At 44.5% G+C, this 24,897-nt stretch overlaps 1 protein-coding gene across 3 annotated transcripts in view; it reads right to left on the bottom strand.

The window, feature by feature from the left end:
* The window catches only part of LOC137660271 (cytosol aminopeptidase-like), a 105,941-nt gene that overhangs the window by 14,329 nt on the left and 66,715 nt on the right, over nt 1-24,897 (bottom strand). For all 3 annotated transcript variants that reach the window (XM_068395036.1, XM_068395037.1, XM_068395035.1), the window contains exons 5-8: nt 9,082-9,178; nt 7,977-8,157; nt 7,230-7,376; nt 6,696-6,887 (exon numbers count right to left, since the gene is read on the bottom strand). In XM_068395036.1, coding sequence (XP_068251137.1) covers nt 6,696-6,887; nt 7,230-7,376; nt 7,977-8,157; nt 9,082-9,178 — 617 coding nt within the window. The remainder of the gene's footprint in view (nt 1-6,695; nt 6,888-7,229; nt 7,377-7,976; nt 8,158-9,081; nt 9,179-24,897) is intronic.

Below are 24,897 nucleotides of genomic sequence, written 5' to 3'. Positions count from 1 at the left end.
CACATGTAAGGGAGGACAACACTTACTATAGCTGCATGTGGGAGTAACACTTATGGTGTGCCTATGGTAAAAAACTTCCATGAAAACAAAATGAACTATTTCTAGAGGTCTCCACTTCAATTTGACCAGACTAATTATGAAAAAAAAAATTATACAATATTTTAAGTTATTATTTCTTGCCCCAAAACAATATTACACATATATAATTACCTACTAAACTCTTCAACCCTGATATAAAGATCAGTGTCTAGGAATTACCAATACGAGAGTATATCTTTGACTCTTGGGAACAAACCTTAGTTAGAACTGTGGGAGTGGATATCAAGTCACTGAAAAACCTCATTATAATTTGAAAGTCATTGTAGTACAGACAGCTGATCAATACAGGCCTTGTTTGATGCAGTGAGTGTCTATTCAAGCTGAAGAAATTATGATCAAAGATATAAGATCTCTGACAGGCCAAGCGAAAAAGGAAAACAGCCATGAACTTGGGAATTCAAGTATTTATGAATAACAACGAGAGAGAGAGAGAGAGAGAGAGAGAGAGAGAGAGAGAGAGAGAGAGAGAGAGAGAGAGAGAGAGAGAGAGAGGAGCTTGATTGGCTCAGTAGGAGTAAGTTGTATCGACATGCTGTTGGTAAGCCTTCAGCAGGCAAGAGATTCATGCAGAGACTAATGTGGTACGAGTAATTGTCTGTAACATTCGTATTTAGGGTAAATATGTAGCAATTTATGTACATTTCTATATTAAAGCGAAAAGAAAACGTAACGAATGAAAAATTAATCAATAAATCTCTCTCTCTCTCTCTCTCACTGTATAGTGGTGCCGGCATCTTCTTCCCTTAGTCCCACCCCAGCCATATCCCTCCTCACCACATCCATCCTTCTGATACTCTGACATCCCCTACTCCTCCTCTTGACTGGTTCGTTCTTAGTTCTCCCAATTGGTTCTACCCGCTCCAATCTTATTACATGGCCTTAGTATCTCTGACAAGCTTCCCTGGCTTTATCTTTTGCATTGCAAGTACCACATATTCTTCTCATATCTTGACTTTCCCTTCTTTCGAGTAGTAATAGTCCAGCACACCTATCTCAGCTCTTTCCAACAGTCCCTCCTCTTTCCTCTTAAGAGTCCAAGTTTGTGACTCAGAAGATAGTACAGACCTGATAACTGTCTTACAGATCATTTTGGGTCTTGATGGCGTTTTCTTGTCTACAATAATCCAGTTACTTTTTATGCTTCTTGACACCAGGTAGTGAAACTCATATATCTGTTTTAGCACTGTGCCATCTTCCACAACAATGTTTAATTTTAATTGTCCTTCACAACTAATCATTGGCTCTGTCCTTCCAATGTCTGCCTTCGATCCCTTCCTTACGAAGGCTCCTTTCTAAGCCAAAACCCTTACTTCCAGTTCTTCTTTATTTCTGCTGTAACGACCAAATCATCAGCAAACATCAGATTCTACAGTTATTCATTGTTCCTTAATTCTGATACTTTTTAAAGTACTCTACATAAAGTTATTACTTCCCTCTTGGGCTTGTTGCTGTGAGTGCTGTAGCACCCTTGCAGAGCTGGCATACTGTAAGCATTAACTAAAGGCCTTTGTGTTGTCTTTCAGTCTCCTAGCTGAGCTACACTTACACTTTTCACCCTACAACTCTAACCTAATTACCTCTTAAGTTTTACTTTATTCTGTAGCCGTGAGGTTTTCCTTCAGCTGCACTTGAGGGTTGAATGACATTCCAGGATCCAGTACTGGCCTTTGGATCCAAATTCCGTACTCCAATCTGCAATGTCTCCCTCAAAAGCCAAAGACTTTTCCATGAGCTTCAGTTAGGGAGACAAGTTTCAGATATCATATCTATCTGAATATTTAGCTGTCCTTTATGATGGGTTGCATACACTAGTATATGAATAATTGTGTATACTATGCATACATGCCTGGGTCTTCCAACTCTCGTACTGCCTTGTGGAGCCCAGCTGAACGTTTGGTGAACTAATCTCTCTTGGGGAGTGCAAAGAGCATGACCAAACCCTCTCCATCTACCCATCATCATGATCTCATCCACATATGGCACTCGAGTAATCTCTCTTATAGTTTCATTTCTAATCATGTCCTGCCACTTAACTCCCAATATTCTTCTGAGGGCTTTGTTCTGAAATCTATTAAATCTATTGGAGATTGTTTCATTGTCATACCATTACTCATCTCCATACAGTAACACCGATCTCACTAAACTAATATATACAGTAGTTTAATTTTTATATGTTATTTCAGGCAATTTGATTTCCAAATTTTACTTAACCTAGATGTTGTCTGGTTTGCTTTTTTCAATCTTTCACTAAACTCTAATTCGGAAGACCCTGTATTGGAGATCATAGTTCCTAAATACTTAAATGATTCTACCTCATTAATCCTTTCTCCTTCCAATGATATTTCATCTTCCATTGCATACTCCGTTCTCATCATCTATGTCTTTCTTCTATTTATCTTCAGCTCAACCTTGTGTGATATTTCATGCATTCTGGTAAGCGAAGTACAGTATTGCAAATCCTGTGGTGCTCTGCTAACAAGGACATCATCATCAGCATGCTCTAGGTCTGCTAAATTCCTATCACCAATCAAGTCCAATCCTTCTCCACCATCTCCAACTATTCTATGCATTACAAAATCCATGAGGAGGATAAATAATATAGGTGACAACACATTCCCTTGGAGTACTCCACTGCTCATGGGAAATTCATTTGATAAGTCTCCATTAACATTAACTTTGCACTTGCTATGCTCATGAACGGACCTAATCAAACTTACATATTTAAGAGGAATTCCATAATAATGCAGGACTCTCCACAAAATTGGCCGGTGGCCACTATCAAAGGCTTTTTCATAGTCCAAAAAAGCCATCAAAAGGGGATTTCTATATTCTACGCATTGCTGAACAACATGTCTCAAAATGAAAATTTGGTCAGTGGAACTCCTACCTTTTCTAAATCCTGCTTTTTCATCTCTCAGCTTTTCATCAATCTCTCTCCAGTCTCTTTAGAATAAGCATACTATATATTTTCAAAACAACTGATGTAAGTATTATGCCTCTGTAATTATTACAATCAGTCAGGTCTCCGTTTTGCTATTTTAACCAACACTCCCAATTCCCATTCATCAGGTTTTGCCTCTTTGTGCCACATTTAACAAAATAATCTTGTAAGTAGTCTGGGAGTCACTTCTTTTTCAGCCAGCATAATCTCGGCAGTTATTCCCTCGTATCCAGGGTCTTTCCATCTCTTCAGTATTTTGAGGATAGCTTCGACCTCAAACATACTGAATTCATTCATGGGCACATCAAGGTCTTCATCAGCTCCAGGTATATAAATCAAATTATTTCCTTCATATCTCCAATTCATAACCTCACTAAAGTGTTCCATCCAACGTTGTCTTCTTCATTTTTTTTTATATAACCGAACCAACTCTCTTTTTGATGGGTATATGCTTCTTCTTCTTTGCCGCAGTCGAGATTTCATTAATAATTCTACGAGCAATTCTTACACCATAGCCACTTCCTGAATTCATAGCTTTGTCAGCCTCATCTACTGTACTGTTTAAATATTCTCTCCAGTCATTTCTGGCTTTTCTTTTGACCTCACTCAATACTGGAATACTTAGCATGCTCTACATTGTAATTTTCATTACTTCCTCAAAAACTTCCAACAATCAATTTCTGTCTTGGTCTCCTTTTTATAGTATCCCAAGTATCATTTGATATCCATGGCTTTCTCCTTGTAACTGCGTGTCCCTAGACTTCACTTCCAGCTGACTGGTATACAGTATGTTCTTAATATCACACCATTCTTCATTAATTGTCTGTTCTTCGTCTCTTAACGATTCTAAGACTGCAAATCGATTCCTACATTCAATTGCAAATGTTTCTCTGTGCTCTTCTAAAAGCTTAGTTGTATCAAACCTAGGCATTCTATCTATTTTTCTGTTGGGTGCTTTCAGTTTTAATTTCAGTGTGGCACTGAGGAGCTGGTGATCACTACCAATATCGACACCTCTATAGCGTCTTATATTTCTTAGAGTCCTCCTCCTCTCTTTATTAATGGCAATGTGATCTATTTGATTTTTGTAAATACCACATGGTGAAGTCCATGTGTACTTGTGGATGTTCTAGTGTTGAAAAAGAGTACCTCCAATGACAAGATTGTTTGCTGAACAGAAACTTATGAAATGTGCTCCATTTTCATTTGCAACTTTGCCAAGATACTCGACACTATCTCTAGATTATTTCTTTCAACTTTAGCATTGAAGTCGCCAATCCCAATTTTCATATCTCTTTCAGGGATCTCATCTATTACCCTCTGCAGTTCTTCATAGTATTCATCTTTCCTTTCTTCAGGGGAATCATTTCTTGGGGCATAGCAAATTATAATACGCATATTGCAATACTTTGATTTGAACTTTTCTATTAACAATCTACTATTTACAGCTCTCCACTCAGTTAATGTCTTTTCTGCTCTTGGTGTCATCATCATTCCTATCTCTTCTCTTCCAACTCTATCTGATATTCCTAAGTAGATATATATATATTACCTTGGTCTAAATTTTCCTTACCAATTCCCTTACAACATGTTTCACTTAGGGCCAAGATATCCAATAAATATTTCATAAATTCACTCTCCACTTGCTGTAACTTCCCAATCTGACTCATGGTTCTAACATTCCAATTACCTATTTTCAATTTTTCTTGTATTTATAAACCGGGAGATTCTTGGTAACCCACTACGCCCGGGACTGGAGGCCATTCTGTCATCTTCTCTTTCCATGAATTGACTAACTCCACAGAGAATTCATTGGCGAGATACATCAAAGGATAGCCAGTTCCTTGCAATGCACAGAGCCTATCTAACAAAGGCAAGTGACTCCTGTCGGTCCATGCTCATTCTAGTAAGATCAACTGCCAGGCATAAGGAGTAAAAGCCGAAGAGACAGTTTGTCCATCGCCTTAAACCCAATCCTTCACCCTGCTGCCAGTGACTTCATGAGGGTAGCATGAACGATACCCCTAATGACTTACAGTACGGTGCTGATGATCGCTGCAATTAGGGCTGCTTACCTGCTACTGATGGACCAGCGATGACTATAAGATCACTAACCGACCCCAAAGGTACCTTTCAGCGGGCGAGTTCTGTATGGGGCATGCTACACACCAGGGTAAGGAACAATTCTCCATATCACGATTGGAACGATAAAGATGGGCGCATATGCTCCCATCCTCCCCCTGGCATAAAGTGCTGATTTTCAGTCTGAGTAGGATATCCTACCTGCTCCCAGTGCAACAGTGGTAACTATAGCAGTCTCAAGCTCAGTTGTTTGAACCCATAGGTACCAGTTAGTGAGTCATTACCTCCAATCCATCCCAAAAGTGGAGAGCAATTGCTATAAGTCCAAAGGAATTTTTAGCAAAAGGCCTTCCCACATGACTACTTTATCTTCATAGTCTTTCCAAGGAAGAAACCTCCATCACACAGAGAATGCATGAGCTGCCAAAGAGGTGAACTATTGGTAAAGGCTCCAGCAGCACCACCTTCTAATGCTACTGCCATTGTACCTGTCATACAAATATTTTTAGCAAGTTGGAGGATAAAACACAAACAGTAGAGGAGGAAGAGAGAGGGTCAACTCTCTTTCCCCTTGCTAACCATTTTTCTTGCTGTAACAGAGTAGTCATGGTCTGGATGACTGATATTGGCTGTGCCCCATCTGACGAGGATACAACAAGAGTTTCCATAACTGCAACACAAACCAATATGCTGGGGGTTTTATCACAAAGGGAGCATTGGCAACACTCACTGATGCTGCACTAGCCCCAGATTACCATCCAGGGAACACTGTTAGCTCCAGATGTCCCAACCAGATGAATAATTTCCACTATCGGGCATGCAGATACGGAAAACATTATCCTAAGGCAGAGAAACTACCACAAAGCGAGACAAGTTAGGCTACGAGTTCATCCATGGGGGATTGCTGCTCACAGCCACCCCTTCACAAGGCTACACAACATATGATGTTTCAGAATTTTTAATCTTTATGGGAATACAATTCGCTTCACCACACGCTGTACTTACCTTTCGTTAGCCTTCCTATTACTGTATAAGCAAAAGTGCTCAGAAAAACATAAATGCAAGCACTTATCACAAAAATATGTAAGAAAAGATCCAACAGTCATGATAGTAGTGCAATGATGCAACTCTTTATGTTGTGACCAAACAGAAAAGTGGCTATTCAGTGACAAGTGGTTGGACTGAACTTCCTGCTCGCACCTTTTTTAAGGGATAGAAGATTTGTACACACAAAGGAATGAACAAATCTCTCGTTCTTACATAAAAAGCTATAAAGGTTGTTAAAGTACTTAAATGAAAACAAGTTTTTTCTTCACGGTTGTACAGTATACAAATCTGACTCGTGATTCAATAATAATGAGGAATATGCAAACACTCAAATATTCACCATGGCTTCCACATTGAAAATAAAATACAAGCACTTTCATTCAGTTTTTAAATAGTAAAAACTTATGAAAAAAAACCTACGGAGAAAACACACCCTATTCTCATGAGGCATCAAACTAGACATAAGATTAAAAATATCTGGAATATGATGATACATAAATCAAGAAAACAAAAATAAGCCATGTACCTGTAAGTGTTGCCATATCAATCATAGCTCTAGGTTTGAACTGAGAAGCATAATGTAAAGCATCAGCTAAGATGAGTCTTCCTTCAGCATCTGTATTGTCAATCTGAATGGATTTTCCATTGGATGCAACAACGACATCACCAGGCTTGGTAGCAATGCTTCCCGGCATATTTTCACACAATGGAATGAAACCTGAAACAAATATCCACATTCTTATCAGTCAAAAACAGTCAACTCTACACTTTAAAATATTTTGTAAATGTTGAGCCAGTTATGGAAACAAACTGCACTACACAAAAGCATATCCAACAAGTTAACACAGTACAAGCTTAGTGGAAAAAAAAGAAACTGGAGAAAAAATATTGGGAACCATATGGTTGGAGATTGGAAAATTGAGGATAAAAACTGAAATACAAAAAAAGACAACCACAAGTGAATATACCTATTAACCTATAATATATTCTTAACTCTTCGTGTTAGCAGACTTTGAAATTTGCTAATCTTTATCATCTTAAGATTTACAAATAAACTAACCTTTAATATAAATTGGAAGACTTAAAGCAGCAGCGATGAATATGGAACCAACCGTGCAAGCAGCACCTCCCATGTCAGCACGCATTTTATCCATATTCGCCGATGGTTTCAGAGAAATACCACCAGTATCAAAAGTCACTCCCTTACCTTTACAAAAAAAAAAAAGACAATGGACTGTATAATAAAAAAAAATTAAGATCTCATCCATCTAAAAATTAAATGATTCTGGAAAATTCTTATACAATGTAGAGAGTACAGTAATAAATCATGGGAACACCTACAGTATTTAAGAATAAAAATATTCTGAAAGTATTTTTATTCACAAATTTACCAAGACAATCTCAATAAAATCTCTGAATATCCAGAAATTATATTCTTAGCATGGCATACCGTGACAGGATTTGGCACCCTTTTGAGCTTATATTCTGACAAAACTAACTTTAGGTCACAATTAGGATACCACCATAAAATTAAATAAAAAATGTGACTATTATATTGTACCAATAAGATCCTTGTTCATGCTCCCCATTAGTTACTGTTGATATCTCTAGTAGACATTAAAACTGCATAGTACTGTATTTAGCAACCCTAAACTCCGCAAAACCATCAAAATAACCTAGGGATGTGCTTCACATATGAATAAAATAAATTAGTCAATAATGCAGGGCAGCTGTATCAATTTATGTTATTAGTTCAAAATTTAAAAAGTATAAAAAAACAATAAATCACTGACTACACTATGCATACCTACAATAGCCAGGGGCTTTTCTAAAGAATTTGTTCCTCTGTAGGTCAATTCAAGAAAAACAGGAGGTTCACCAGAACCCCTTGTAACAGAGAGGAATGCATTCATGTTGCGTTGTTTTATCCACTCAAAAGTTCTTACAGATACCTCCACTCCCAACCCTTCCAAGCAATTCACAGCTTCCTGAAAAATAAATTATAATCTTTAGTAACCCTGAAACAAGATTCCAATAAACACCACAGGCATAATACATATTAATATTCCTTTTAACCTTCTTAAGGCAAAACATAATCAAAATTAGCAACACAGAGAAAATCCGAAGAATCTGTGCAACATGGAAACTTATTAGTAATCTTACAACTGGATGAAATAATAGGTTCTCTATTCCATAAAAGTACCATAATTATTTTTTGGAAAAGTTCTGGATGTTTGGTACACTGTATAAGTACCAATGCTCTTGCTAAACTTAGAACACAGGGATATTTAGTCCAGTCAAAGTCTCTTCTAAGTCTAAAGTAACTTACAGCAACTAAAAATCTATATGTTAGCAAAAGAAGTTTCAGTAGTCACACATTCCAATGTGAATATTCTTGCTCTGTTTCTAACAACGCACTTTTTCAAAACATTATTTATGAAAAAGACTTCCAGATGAGCAAAACCTCCAACTAATTTTTTCAAGGGAGAGCAAATAGTTAAAACTGCAACCAAAGGCTTTATAACAATAGGTGCTCTTTTCTAAAAATTAAAGTTTTCCTTTAATTTAGACTAACCTATATAGCCTTATACAGTATGTATCCCAAATAGAATGATGGTTCTATTTTTTATAGTTTTTTTTTTTTTTTTTTTTTTTTTTTGGGGGGGGGGGTTCCTTGCAGATTAGAAATAGAGATAATTAGTCAAGTAATAATTCTGCTATCTTCTTTACTTCTACTCAATTTTCCCTCAGGGGAAAAATAATTCACAATTTTCTTTAGATATTTTTTCATTGTTCTTCTATGGAGAAAAACAGTATCTCATCTTTATAAGCAATTTATTCTCTACACTCATACTAGAAACATGGACACATTAACATGTAACATAAAAAATTCATCATACACAGAAGCTTACCTGAGCAAAGTTTGTCGGAGTTAAAATATTTGCAGGTGTTTCCTTTAGTTTCCGAGCTATATTCTGACCTTCTGCAAGTGTCATCCCACGAAGCCACCTGAAATGTATAAAGTAATCTTTTGAAAATAGAATAATTTTTTCATAGAGCCTAATGCTTAAAATCAGGCCAGTTTTGTGATAAACTAAACAGTCATGTCAAATCATGTCACCAATGTGGTAGTTAACCTGTTGCCCTATCAATGTATTTACCTGGTTCGCTCTCTATGTTGTCCCACATATCTGATACAGTATCAATCTTTTTCAAGAAAATTTTTATAACAAAAATAATTCTAACACTTGCTCAATATTCATATGCTATAACTTCAAGCATAAGCTTGGCAACATAAAAACGTCTATTCTGAATTTACAGTAGCCCATAGTGTTTCATCCCCTTACTGCCAGGTGTTTTATTAATTCCTTTTTGTTTACTAATCTACTCTCACTTCAATGCGTCTTTCTCGATATACATATGCCAAGTACCACATTAGCTAAGATGGACAGATACTCGTAACTGTATGGATAGTGAAATCATCTTAATACTGTATAAACATGGAATACTGTAACAAAGTTAGTGAAAACAAAATGTTTTATTACTTCTGAACTATAATTCTATTCTCTGTTGATTTGTCTTATCTTAGCTCTGAAGGCAACAGTCTTGGCATTTCTTTTCTCAGTGCTAGTGGCAAGAAAAAACTATTGATAAGGTTTACTGTAGGTAGACATAGTAAGGTCTCTGGTAGGAGTTTCTGGACAACAATGGATGGACTAGCAAAACAAATTCTTAATAAAAAAAGTACACTGTACAGTATACAGAAGGGCTTTGATCTCCAACCCCTCCTTCCTTATGTATAGTAATGTCATCATAAAATTCAATAACCTTTCCTATCACTAGACGTCCTATCTGAAGTAAATATTTGTATACTGCTAACAACTCTGGGTAATTAATGGTACCATAACATTAATTACATCCAAAGTTACACCCTAGCCCACGCTGGAGGCGTCGATGAGCAGGGAGAGATCTGGGATTAAAATATGTACGCTGATAACAAGAGGGAATTCGTAAATTGTCCAAGAAATGTATGAGATTTTTCCATTCAGGGTAATAAGAGATCTACACCTTCTTTGGCTGAAAGGAGTAGCTCCACAAATGGCCAAAAAGGATCTGTACAATATTGGCCTCATTTGAAGATGTTTTGGGGATAGAAACTTTTCCAACCATAGTGCCCAGTAATCTCATCCACATATGGGTTGCAAAGTCATCTGTCCTTTTCAAATAGACTGCAGGTTACAAAACAACTGAACCTTTATCTCCATCAAGACCATAAATGAACTAATGCTATCCTCATTCTCAAATAACAAATCTGAGGTAAGAGGACCAGAACTAATTTCTGCATGTTCACCATAATACTGTACCTAGATGTCACAAGAGGCTGAAAATCCTTTCCTTGGAAGAGTTCATGACTGGCAAAACCCATAAAGGAAAAAGAATCCTTACAGCTATAAAATGCAACCACTTGGATACTGGTAGCCATCATTCTCCTGAAAACTTGAGACTCTGTGCATAGGCCAACCCCAAGGCAGGTAAACTGATAAATACTTAGTTCTTGCAGCCAAAACAAAGAAACTTCGTAGACTCTTAATAAATGAGAATATGGAAAAATGTGTCTGTTAGATCTATTAAAAATATCCAATCTTCATTACTAATTTCCACCAGGTCAAATATTGAAGACCCCATTGAAAACTTGGTCACAATAAGGAATTTGTTTATTCTCAAAATATCTAGAATCAATTTTCAGTCTCCCAAGCCATTCCGAACCAGAAACAGTTTCCGAGTTTCCAAGAGCAATCTCTGAGATTTTATTGGATTGTTAATGTAACTTAAGAAGGATACAAGAACTTTTCACAATGGGGGAATAGCATGAAAAAGAATTTGAATATCCTCTCTGCATACAGACAGAATCCAAGGTTCTGGCTGAGAAAGTTCTCAACCTTTTTTTAAATAAGCGAGTCTCCCTGCTGTTTGAATAGAAAGATCCCGAGAGTCAAAATTACCTTCTGCTAAAGCCCTAAGACTTGGAAACCTTTGATGTACCAGCAAAAGAATAATTATTAGAAGAGTACGTAGAAAACAAAGGCATCAATGTGTGTTCTGACTGATACTTATTCAAAACCAGAGTAGATACCAGATAACGTTCCCTTGAGAATGAAATTTGTCAATACATCTACAGCCTCTATGGTACAGTTGGAAATTGAATGGTCCACACAGGTTAAAATATAAAAATGTTATTTTCATTAGTAAAATAAATTTTTGAATATACTTACCCGATGATCATGTAGCTGTCAACTCCGTTGCCCGACAGAAATCTACGGTCGGGATACGCCAGCGATCGCTATCCAGGTGGGGGTGTACACAACAGCGCCATCTGTGAGTAGGTACTCAAGTACTTCTTGTCAACAAGAACTCAATTTTCTCCTCGGTCCACTGGTTCTCTATGGGGAGGAAGGGAGGGTCCTTAAATTCATGATCATCGGGTAAGTATATTCAAAAATTTATTTTACTAATGAAAATAACATTTTTCAATATTAATCTTACCCGATGATCATGTAGCTGATTCACACCCAGGGTGGTGGGTGGAGACCAGCATACATGTTAACAAAAGAAGCTAAGTATCCCGTATTTCATTTTATCAGTTATTCAAAATAACAAACATAAAATAAATAAGTACCTGGTAAGGAAGTCGACTTGAACTATTACTCTGCCTTTTTTAAGTACGTCTTCCTTACTGAGCCTAGCGGTCCTCTTAGGATGCTGAACGACTCCTAGGTGCTGAAGTATAAAGGGCTGCAACCCATACTAAAGGACCTCATCACAACCTCTAACCTAGGCACTTCTCAAGAAAGAATTTGACCACCCGCCAAATCAACCAGGATGCGGAAGGCTTCTTAGCCTTCCGTACAACCCAAAAAACAACAATAAAAAGTATTCAAGAGAAAGATTAAAAATGTTATGGGATTATGGGAATGTAGTGGCTGAGCCCTCACCTACTACTGCACTCGCTGCTACGAATGGTCCCAGGGTGTAGCAGTTCTCGTAAAGAGACTGGACATCTTTGAGATAGAATGATGCGAACACTGACTTGCTTCTCCAATAGGTTGCATCCATAACACTCTGCAGAGAACGGTTCTGTTTGAAGGCCACTGAAGTAGCAACAGCTCTCACTTCATGTGTCCTTACCTTCAGCAAAGCAAGGTCTTCTTCCTTCAGATGAGAATGTGCCTCTCTAATCAGAAGCCTGATGTAGTAAGAAACTGCGTTCTTAGACATCGGTAGAGTAGGCTTCTTGATAGAACACCATAAAGCTTCTGATTGTCCTCGTAATGGCTTTGACCTTCTTAAATAGTACCTAAGAGCTCTTACTGGGCAAAGTACTCTCTCTATTTCGTTCCCCACCAAGTTGGACAGGCTTGGGATCTCGAACGACTTAGGCCAAGGACGGGAAGGAAGCTCGTTTTTAGCCAGAAAACCGAGCTGCAAGGAACATGTAGCCGTTTCAGATGTAAAACCTATGTTCCTGCTGAAGGCGTGGATCTCACTGACTCTTTTAGCTGTTGCTAAGCAAACGAGGAAAAGAGTTTTTAATGTGAGGTCCTTAAAAGAGGCTGATTGGAGCGGTTCAAATCTTGATGACATTAGGAACCTTAAAACCACGTCTAGATTCCAGCCTGGTGTGGACAACCGACGTTCCTTTGAGGTCTCAAAAGACCTAAGGAGGTCCTGTAGATCTTTGTTGGTGGAAAGATCCAAGCCTCTGTGGCGGAATACCGCTTCCAACATACTTCTGTAACCCTTGATCGTAGGAGCTGATAGGGATCTTACGTTCCTTAGATGTAACAGGAAGTCAGCAATCTGGGTTACAGTGGTACTGGTTGAGGAAACTGCATTCGCCCTGCACCAGCTTCGGAAGACTTCCCATTTAGACTGATAGACTCTGAGAGTGGATGTCCTCCTTGCTCTGGCAATTGCTCTGGCTGCCTCCTTCGAAAAGCCTCTAGCTCTTGAGAGTCTTTCGATAGTCTGAAGGCAGTCAGACGAAGAGCGTGGAGGTTTGGGTGTACCTTCTTTACGTGAGGTTGACGCAGAAGGTCCACTCTTAGAGGAAGAGTCCTGGGAACGTCCACTAGCCATTGCAGTACCTCGGTGAACCATTCTCTCGCAGGCCAGAGGGGAGCAACCAACGTCAGCCGTGTCCCTTTGTGAGAGGCGAACTTCTGAAGTACCCTGTTGACAATCTTGAATGGCGGGAACGCATACAGGTCGAGATGGGACCAATCCAGCAGAAAGGCATCCACGTGAACTGCTGCTGGGTCTGGAATCGGAGAACAATACATCGGGAGCCTCTTGGTCATCGAGGTAGCGAATAGATCTATGGTGGGCTGACCCCACAGGGCCCATAGTCTGCTGCAAACATTCTTGTGAAGGGTCCACTCTGTGGGGATGACCTGACCCTTCCGGCTGAGGCGATCTGCCATGACATTCATATCGCCCTGAATGAACCTCGTTACCAGCGAAAGCTTTCGATCTTTTGACCAAATGAGGAGGTCCCTTGCGATCTCGAACAACTTCCTCGAATGAGTCCCTCCCTGCTTGGAGATGTAAGCCAAGGCTGTGGTGTTGTCGGAGTTCACCTCCACCATCTTGTTTAGCTGGAGGGACTTGAAGTTTATCAAGGCCAGATGAACCGCCAACAACTCCTTGCAATTGATGTGAAGTGTCCTTTGCTCTTGATTCCATGTGCCCGAGCATTCCTGTCCGTCCAGTGTCGCACCCCAGCCCGTGTCCGATGCGTCCGAGAAGAGACGGTGGTCGGGGGTCTGAACAGCCAATGGTAGACCTTCCTTGAGAAGAATGCTGTTCTTCCACCACGTTAGCGTAAACCTCATCTCTTCGGAAACAGGCACTGAGACCGCCTCTAGCGTCATGTCCTTTCTCCAGTGAGCAACTAGATGATACTGAAGGGGGCGGAGGTGGAGTCTCCCTAACTCGATGAACTGGGCCAGCGATGAAAGTGTCCCTGTTAGACTCATCCACTGCCTGACTGAACATCGGTTCCTTCTCAGCATGCTCTGGATGCATTCTAGGGCTTGATTGATCCTTGGGGCCGACGGAAAAGCCCGAAAAGCTCGACTCTGAATCTCCATACCTAGATAGACAATGGTCTGGGATGGGACGAGCTGGGACTTCTCTATATTGACCAGGAGGCCCAATTCCTTGGTCAGATCCATAGTCCATCTGAGATTCTCCAGACAGCGACGACTTGTTGGAGCTCTTAAAAGCCAGTCGTCCAAATAGAGGGAGGCTCTGATGTCTGCCAAGTGAAGGAATTTCGCAATATTCCTCATCAGTCTCGTAAACACAAGAGGTGCCGTGCTTAGGCCAAAGCACAGGGCTTGGAACTGGTACACAACCTTTCCAAAGACGAACCTTAGGAAAGGTTGAGAGTCTGGATGGATGGGGACGTGAAAGTACGCGTCTTTCAGGTCTAACGAGACCATCCAGTCCTCCTGCCTGACCGCTGCTAGGACCGACTTCGTCGTCTCCATCGTGAACGTCTGCTTGGTGACAAAAGCATTGAGAGCACTGACGTCCAGCACCGGTCTCCAACCTCCTGTCTTCTTCGCTACCAGGAAGAGACGGTTGTAGAAGCCCGGGGATTGATGGTCCCGGACTATGACTACCGCTTCCTTTTGTAGCAAGAGCGACACCTCTTGTTGCAACGCTAGCCTCTTGTCCTTCTCCTTGTAGTTGGGAGAGAGGTTGATGGGAGATGTAGCTAGTGGGGGACTGCGGCAGAACGGAATTCTGTATCCCTCCCTTAGCCACTTCACAGACTGAGCGTCTGCACCTCTGCTCTCCCAAGCTTGCCAGAAGGTCTTGAGTCTGGCTCCCACTGCTGTCTGGAGAGGAAGGCAGTCAGAACTTGCCTTTTGCGGACTTGGAACCCTTCTTGGATTTGCCACGGTGACTGTCGGCACGGGTACCTCCTGTGCTGGAGGTTCTGCCACGAAAGGGCGGGATGAACCTAGTTGCAGGAGTGTCTACTGCTGCAGGGCGGAAGGGTCTAGGCACGGAAGGTAAGGTTTTAGCCTTACGTGCGGAAGAAGCCATCAGATCATGGGTATCCTTCTGGATAAGCGAGGCAGCCATCCCCTTAATCAGCTCCTCCGGAAACAGACACTTGGAGAGAGGAGCAAACAACAACTCTGACTTCTGACAAGGGGTGATACCAGCCGATAAGAAGGAGCAAAGATGTTCTCTCTTCTTAAGCACTCCTGACACGTACGAAGCCGCATGCTCACCAGACCCATCCCGAATGGCTTTGTCCATGCTAGACATGATCAGCATGGCAGAGTCCTTATCCGAAGGGGAAGTCTTTCTGCTTAAAGCTCCCAAACACCAATCGAGGAAGTTGAAGATCTCGAAGGCACGAAAGACTCCCTTCAACAGATGATCCATGTCAGAAAAGGACCAGCAGATCTTCGATCGTCTCATAGCCAACCTGCGGGGAGAGTCAACCAGACTTGAGAAGTCGCCCTGGGCAGAGGCAGGAACTCCCAAGCCGGGTTCCTCTCCCATGGCATACCAGACGCTCGACTTAGAAGCAAGCTTGGTAGGCGGAAAGATGAAAGCAGTCTTTCCCAGTTGCTTCTTGGACTGCAACCACTCTCCCATAACCCTCAAAGCTCTCTTGGATGAGCGTACGAGAACAAGCTTGGTGAAGGCAGGAGCAGCAGACTGCATGCCCAGAGCAAACTCGGAGGGAGGAGAGCGAGGGGTTGCAGACACAAACTGCTCTGGATACAAGTCCCTGAACAAGGCAAGGACTTTACGAAAGTCTAAGGAGGGAGGCATAGACTTGGGCCCTTCAAAGTCGGAGTGCGGTTCATCCAAATGTGCAGCTTCGTCATCTGATACTCCATCATCCGAAAGCTGAGTAGAAAGTGGCAAAGGCAGAGCAGAAAGCTGAACGGCTGAATCCGGCAGTACGGGTGCATGCGTAGCTGCTGCGGATCCAACATCATGCCGCTGCTGGTCAGTCTGCGAGCTGGCAACAACAAAAGCAGAGTGTTGGTGCGTGTGAGGGGTTGCAGTGGGTTGCGGAGCATGCTGTGTGGTATGCGGAGCATGCCGCATGGGCTGCGGAGCTTGCTGCATGGGTTGCGGAGTATGCCGCATAGAGGCAGAACCCGGCAGCTCTACAGCACCTTCCCACTGCTGATGCGGTAGCTCACGCATGTCAACGGATGGTGCAGCAAGAACATGCGTCTGGCAGGGTGGACTGCGCATCGGTGGTGGAGCTCTCACAGGTGGAGTGTGGGAGCAGGCAGCCGCAGTATCTGCTGAGCGCACAACCTCGGCGGGTTGTAGGTTAACAGGTGCAGTGTTAACCTTCTCAGCATGATACTCCTGCATGAATGCCGCAAGCTGAGACTGCATAGTCTGCAGCATGGACCACTTAGGGTCTACCGTGGTTGGAGCAGCAACAGACGGAGCAGTAGCCTGTTGTGGAACCACTCTACCTCTCTTGGGAGGTGTGCAGTCATCGGAAGACTGCGGCGAGTCCGAACTGACCCAGTGGCTACACCTGGGCCGTTGGACTCGCTCGGAAGGGACCTTACGCTTGAGCGGTCGTGAAACCTTGGTCCATCGTTTCCTCCTGGAAACTTCTTCCACAGACGAGGAATGGTAGGGCTCATTCGTCTGTTTGTGGATGGGACGATCTCTGACAGATACGTCCGCAACCACTGAGGATACATCCGTGCGCAGATCAAGGCCTGCCGAACCCTTTGGTCCTTCGACATTGCTTCTCCCCTGGGCTTGGGAGCTTGCAAGAGGTCCCGGACTGGGAGGACGACTGGCACGCACAGATGTACCCTCATGCGCAACACTGACACTGACACTTTTCACATCACTTGCACTAACACTTCCCACTGCACTTTTCGCTTTCAGCTCTTTGACATCTGCCAAAAGCTGATTACGGTCATTAGCCAATGACTCCACTCTGTCACCGAGAGCCTGAATGGCACGCATCATATCCGCCATGGATGGCTGAGCACTAGTAGCAGGGTCGGGAGTCACCACTACAGGGGAAGGAAAAGGTTGAGGGGCATGGGGAGAGGAAAAATCCACAGAGCGAGAAGAACTCCTCCTGATTCTCTCCTTCTCTAACCTACGTGCATTTTTAAGGAATTCGTTAAAATCGAATTCCGAAAGCCCAGCGCATTCCTCACATCGATCTTCCAATTGACAGGATTTACCCCTACAATTGGAACAAACGGTGTGAGGATCTAAGGAGGCCTTCGGAAGACGCCTAGAACAAGTCCTAACGCTACACTGCCTGTACTTAGGGACTTGAGACTGGTCAGACATCTTGAATTGTAGAAGTAGTCAAAGGGGAATTCCAAAATCTAGCAAAGTTCGTTAACAATTAATCTAAATTAATTCCAAAAGCTTGCTAAGCTAATGATAAAGCTTCCTGAATAGCGAAGGCTAAACTCTAGAGTGAATACATCACCAAATCGTGAACAACAACTCCAGAATTAACAGCGTATCCAAGTAGGTCTTGCCGGTGGCACGACAGAGGAAAAATTGAGTTCTTGTTGACAAGAAGTACTTGAGTACCTACTCACAGATGGCGCAGTTGTGTACACCCCCACCTGGATAGCGATCGCTGGCGTATCCCGACCGTAGATTTCTGTCGGGCAACGGAGTTGACAGCTACATGATCATCGGGTAAGATTAATATTGAAAAAAACAAATTGAGATCTGGATGATTACTAGATTTCTAAAAGACTTCCTCAAGCATTGCACATGGCTAAAATTTCTCTACTTTGCCACAATGTACAACTTAAACTTAGTTCTTCTCAACTGTTTCAACTATAGTTTTCAAAGTTTTAAAAGTAATTTTTATTTTTCATAGCTATTCAAACAAGCTGGAACGGCTGTTGAAATTGTAAACAACAGGTGGTGAGCACCGGCGAGAAGCCCCATCCCACCCTATCCCCCCGCCTGCTGAAAGTTAGGAAATTCTGATTATCAACTCAGGACTGGGAGGGGTGGTTGAGGAAGGTTTAATCTTAAAGGAAGAACGCAAATTAGTTTTAAGGTTTTTTCTTTTTTTATTGGAAACTACAGTATAGACAAGAAGCGTCTAGTCCTATGTGGGAGCAGGGCTGATTACACAACTACCTGGGCAGCCACCACAGGAACAAGCACAAAGATGTCAAGGGACTTGCGAGTATAATCCCATAAATAAATTTAAGGTAATGAAGGTGTTCTGGCATTTATACACCCTAGTTTTCAACACCCAACTGACTGATATACTCCTCTTGAAAGCTTGAATGGGGCATATACCACTGACTTCTTAAGCTCTGGTCTTAGCAGGTACAGTCTCACCCCTCTCAGCAGTTGAGGCGTGCTATACAGATCATCTCATGAAACTGGAAAGTGTATGTCCCTAGATACCACCTTCTTGGTTCTGCCAGTACTAAGGAAGAGTTGCTGACACTCTGACCTAAGGTGTTGGGACCTCTTCAGATAGCACAACAAAGCCCTCACTGGACACAAGAGTATCTTTTCTCGAACATCCCTCCAACACTTCATGTAGAGAGGGGATGAAGAAGGTCTCGAACCAGGGGCCATGCACTAAAGGGTTCTGTGTTTTGGCCACAAAGCCTGGCACAAAGCTAAAGGAGCATTCTTTCCATCCTTGTGTAGGTGAATACGTAGGAGAGAGTGTAACTTGCCTACTCGCTTTGACGATGCTAAGACTAGCAAAAAGTACTGAAGGTCAGATCTCTGTCTGACGACACACTCAAAGGCTCAAATGGAGCACGTGTAAGATCCTTGAGAATGAGGGTCACGCCCCACTTTGGGGCCCGAGGTCCCCGGTTGGACAAGACTGCTCAAAGCTCATGAGCATAGACAACTCCCAGAAAGAGAGGTCTATACCTTCCAGTCCAAAGACCATGCCTAAGGGTGTGCAGTAGCCTTTGACAGCCACAACTGAGAGGCTCTTATCTTGGAGAAGGAAGACAAGGAAATCCATGAATGATCTGTGGTGGAAATGCTCCGACCGAGGGAAGTAGCCTTCTACAACACCAACTGCAGAAGATGACCCACTTCCCTGGTAGACAGCTGTGGAAGACCGTTGTAGGTACTGAGACATCTTTGCAGTGCCTTGATAAACACTTTTGCTCAGATGAGATGCTAGATAGCCTCCAGCTGTAAAGTTACAGATTGTTGGTACCTCTGAAGATGAAGCTGACAGAGGACTGTGGAACATTGGGGTAACTCTCTCAGGACCTTGACTAATAGTGCTAACAGATCGGGGAACCACTCAGCCTGTGGCCATCTAGAAGCCACCAGGGTCATCCTGAGTCCTGGTGTTATCAACACCCAGTTAACTAGCAGATGGATCAGACTGAACGGAGGAAAGGCTTATGCTTCCAAGTTATGGAAGGTGTCTCCAAAGAGAGCCAATAAGAGTTGAATAGGGGAGCAAAACACAATGCGCTTCCCTTTCAGCCATGTGACTAACAGGTCGATCCACAGAGAACCCCAAAGGGGCAAGAAGTTTCCCAACTACAAAGGGGTATAGGGACTACTCCAATCCTACAACCTGCAACCGGTAACTGAGCGTGTCTCCTAGTACATTCCTCTTTAACTTTATTATTATTATTACTACTAGCTAAGCTACACCCCTAGTTAGAAAATCAAGATGCTATAAGCCCAAGGGCTCCAACAAGGAAAAATAGCCCAGAGAGGAAAGGAAATAAGGAAATAAATAAATGATCTAAGAAATAACGAACAATTAAAAAAATATATTTTAAAAACAATAACAACATTAAAATGACAAATTCGAAGATAATTTGTATTTTTCCTAACCATACAAACCTTAGCTATTTACATTGGGTTTACCTTTTAGCGCAGCTGAAATGACGAGCCAATAGTTTTAATGAGGGTTAATTACCCCCGCGCTAGTTAGCGGGGGGTAGGGGAAGGGTAGCTTGCTACCCCCCCCCCACCCCCCCCCCCCCCCCCCCCCCGCCCACCCCCACACACACCGGTGACTTGCTTCACTTCACTTAGAGGTAGGACTTGACTTGGGGGTCAGGGATGGCGGGCACATATGTGTAAATAGCTAAGGTTTGTATGGTTAGGAAAAATACAAATTATCTTCGAATTTGTCATTTGTTCCGTAACCGAAATACAAACCACGCTATTTACATTGGGTGACTTACCCCTTAGGAAGGGTGGAAAGTCTCCAGCCTTACTGACTTCGGCTTGCCCGGGGGCTCGATCCCTCAGTGAGCACCACTAGAGAGCCCCTGTACCTCACAAGTTCCTAGCATCGCTAGGAACGAGTGGCCTACATAAGCAGTGTGTGGAGGAGAGTGTGACTCGTCCTATGAAGTTGACCTTGAGACCTTCAGATAGGAATTCTAGGATAGGACGTTCCCAATACCACCTCGTCAGGGTATTAAGCTTAATAGTATTAAGCTTAATACTAGGAGCACAAAGAAGCATGGGTTACCTGCAGAGGTCGAGGTCAGCTATGCGAGGACCAGGATGCTGCTTCCCCAAGAGAGGGGAGAATGAAGAAAGAAGTAAGGATCAGACATACTCTTTCATTCACGCAGACTAAGACCGCGTAACAACGCCCCCAACCTACTGCTACTTGTCCAAAAAGGAGCCTGAGGTTAGACCAGCTGTTGTGCAGCCACCACAGGGCCGATAGAAAACGTATCGAGGCTCCTGTGGGACACGTCTTGCAGGTAGTGGGCTGTGAAGGTCGTTTGACGCTTCCAGACCCCAGCTTGAAGTACCTGCGTCACAGAGAAGTTTCTCTTGAAGGCCAGGGATGTAGCAATACCCGACATCGTGGGCCCGAGGGCGACGTGATGGAGGAGGGTCAGGATTCAGGGCATGGTGGATAACCCTTCGAATCCAAGCTGAGATGGTGTTCCTGGTGACCCTCCTCTTAGTCCTGCCTGTGCTCACAAACAAAGCTCGCACTTGAGGACGGACTGCAGCCGTTCTCTTCAAGTAGTGCCTCAGACACCTCACTGTACATAGTAGCAGCTGATCTGGGTCGCTTGTTACAGAACGGAGACTCGCGATCCTGAAAGAGTCGAACCGAGGATCCGGCACTCCAGGATTCTGAGTCTTGGCAACAAACTCAGGGACGAACCTGAACGTTACCTCCCCCCATCCCCTTGAATGGGCGATGTCGTACGAGAGACCATGAAGTTCACTAACCCGCTTGGCCGAAGCCAAAGCGAGTAGGAAAGCCGTCTTCCATGACAGGTGGCGATCGGAGGCCTGGCGTAATGGCTCGAAGGGGTGTCTCTTAAGAGACCTGAGGACTCGAACCACGTTCCAAAGAGGAGGTCTCACTTCCGACTGGGGGCAGGTAAGCTCATAGCTACGTATGAATAAAGAGAGTTCTAGGGATGAAGAAATATCCACGCCCTTCAGTCTGAAGGCCAAGCTTTAGGCTGAGCGATAGCCTTTCACTGCCGAGACAGAAAGGCGCATTTCTTCCCGCAGATAAACGAGGAACTCTGCTATTGCTGGAATAGTGGCATCGAGTGGAGAGATACCCCTTCCACGACACCAACCACAAAAGACTCTCCACTTTGCTTGGTAGACTGCCTCAGAGGACCTTCGCAGGTGCCGACACATTCTCTTCGCAACCTGTTGCGAAAAGCCTCTCTTCGCGAGGAGACGCTGGATAGTCTCCAGGCGTGAAGCCGAAGCGAGGCTACGGCCCTGTGAGGGACGCCGGAGTGGGGTTGTCTGAGAAGCTCGTGTCGTGGAGGAAGCTCCCTCGGGAGCTCCGTCAGGAGCTGCAGAAGGTCCGGAAACCATTCCGCGTGATGCCATAGCGGAGCTACCAGAGTCATCGAACAGTTGACCGATAGTCTGGTCCTGATGAGCACCCTTCTCATCAGACAGAACGGTGGGAAGGCGTACACGTCGATGTTGTCCCACCGTTGCTGGAAAGCATCTTGCCAGAGTGCCTTGGGGTCCGGGACTGGGGAGCAGTACAGGGGCAGCTTGAAGTTCAAAGCTGTCGCGAACAAGTCCACAGTCGGGGAACCCCACAAAGTCAGGACTTTGTTGGCTATCTGAGGATCCAAAGACCACTCGGTATTCACTATCTGCGAGGCCCTGCTCAGACTGTCCGCGAGCACATTCCTCTTGCCAGGAATGAAGCAAGCTGATAGTGTTATCGAGTGGATTTCGGTCCACCTCAGAGTCTCTACTGCAAGATGGGATAGCTGCTGCAAAAAAAGTGCCTCCCTGCTTGTTGATATAAGCCACTACCGTGGTGTTGTCGCTCATCACCACCACGGAGTGACCCGCCAGGGACCGTTGGAACTGCTGAAGAGCCAGAAAGACGGCCTTCAATTCTAGCAGGTTGATGTGTAGGCACTTTTCTGATTCTGACCAAAGGCCTGAGGCCCTTTGGTTCAGAACGTGCGCCCCCCCACCCTTCTTTTGACGCGTCCGAAAACAGAGTCAATTCCGGGGGGAGGACGAGAAGACTCACTCCCTTCCGCAGGTTCTCGTCGACCAGCCACCACCGCAAGTCCGTCTGTTCCAGAGACCCCATTGGGATCAGAATGTCCAGGGAATCGGATCCTTGATTCCACCGGAACTTGAGCCGCCATTGAAGGGATCTCATCCTGAGGCGGCTGTTTGGAACCAGACGAGCCAGGGAGGATAGGTGACCTAAGAGACGCAACCACTTCTCGCCTGAGGAAGGGTTTCGCCACCCTCCTCAGTCTGGCTATCCGGTCGTCTGATGGAAAGGCTTTGTGGAAATTGGTGTCTATTAGCATGCCTAGATAAACCAGTCGTTGGGACGGCTGCAGAGAGGACTTCTCGAGGTTTACCACGATCCCCAGATCCTGGCAAAGATCCAGAAGCCTCTCTCAGTGCCGAAGAAGGGTCGACTCCGAGTCTGCTAGGATCAGCCAATCGTCCAGATAACGAAGGAGACGAATGCCGTTCCTGTGCGCCCAAGATGTAATCAGGATGAACACTCTGGTGAACACCTGAGGAGCTGTGGAGAGACCGAAACACAGCACCTTGAACTGGTAGATCTTGTCGTCTAGGCAAAATCTCAGGTACTTCCTGGAAGACGGATGGATTGGGATCTGGAAGTACGCGTCCTTTAGACCCAGTGTGCACATGAAGTCTTGTGGTCTCACCGCAAGTCTGACCGTGTCGGCTGTCTCCATGCTGAACCGGGTTTGCTTGACAAACCCGTTCAGAGCTGAGAGGTCGATGACGGGTCTCCAGCCTCCAGTAGCCTTCTTTACAAGAAAGAGTCGACTGAAGAAGCCTGGGGAGCCGTCGACGACCTCCTGGAGAGCACCCTTCTCGAGCATGGTCTCGACTTTGGCCTGAAGGGCCAGCCCCTTTGCCGATCCCGTGGCATAGGAGCTCAACGACACTGGATTCGCTGTCAGGGGAGGTTGAGATGTTGTGAACGGGACGCGATAGCCTTGGCCGATCACTGAGACCGTCCAAGCATCGGCCCCGTGTTGCTGCCACCTGCGGACGCAACGCTGAAGGCATCCCCCCACAGGTGGACACGCAGGGGGACTGCCACCCCTAGGGCTTGCGGCCGCGGCCGCCACCCCTAGGAATCTTGCCTCCCCTGGAGGACTTACCGCCCCTCTTGACCTTGGCTGGAAAGGGCTGGGGCTTAGACACCACCTTCTTAACTGCCGGTGTCTGCTTTGGAGCCTTACGAGGCTGTTGCTGCTGTTGTGGCGGGGCTGGAGGCTTATAGGGCCGAGTTGTAAGGGCTCTATGGAGGAGGGAGTCCGTACTGGATTTCCTCCACCTCTCAGCCGTTCGCTCCATGTCTTGAGGCTCAAACAGGTTCTCCCCCAAAAGGGAAGCATGACGGAGCCTACGCATATCCACGGCGGGGACCTTCGGATGGAATCTCTCGGACACAGCATCGCGACGCTTCAACACCGAGTTGGCCCACAGGGTGGTAACCTGGTGCGCCAAAATCTCGATGGAGCGGGTGCCCGAGAGCAAGAAGGTCTCCAGGGCCTTCCTATTGGTCTCCTTGGACAAGTCCTCCGATCGCAATAGGATGCCCAGAGATCCTAGCCAAAAGTCCAGCCACGAAGTGGCCTGCATGGCACACTTAGCGACCTTCTCGTGGCTAAGAATCTCTGCCGCCGAGAACGACACCTGCCGGGCAGAGAGCTTCTCAAGGGGAACTCCCTTCGCCAGCTCCTCCACAGAGTGATGGAGAGGAAGAGCGAGGTTGGGCTCACCCAGAATCTCGAAATACCTCCTCTGCTGAAGACGAGGAGGAGGAATGAGCTTGTTCCCGGCAGTGGAACGACTGGAGGAGGCAAGAAGCGCGAGCTGAACGTTGGCCCTAGCTCTGGCACTCTTCAGACCCCGAGACCAGGGCAGAGCCGCACTGGACTTCGGGGCCTGCCAAACGTCAAACACTTCATCCAGGATCGTGTCTTTGCCTTCACGGGGGGCGATGACTGGATCCATAAGCCTGTTAAGTTGCCTTATCAGGCTTAGGACCTGCCAGAAGGCATGTTCGGATTCCTGCTGTTCTCCTCCCTGCGGGCTGGCAGCTAAGTCTCCTGCCCCAGGGATCTCTTCCTGGGGTGAAACGTGGACATTCCCCCGGGTAGTCGTGGGTTCCTGGCAAATCCTTGAAG

Source organism: Palaemon carinicauda, chromosome 20 (genome assembly GCF_036898095.1).
Source record: "Palaemon carinicauda isolate YSFRI2023 chromosome 20, ASM3689809v2, whole genome shotgun sequence".
Lineage (NCBI taxonomy): Eukaryota > Metazoa > Arthropoda > Malacostraca > Decapoda > Palaemonidae > Palaemon > Palaemon carinicauda.
Note: the sequence above shows the minus strand (reverse complement) of the source record. Positions and strands in the feature narration are given on the sequence as shown.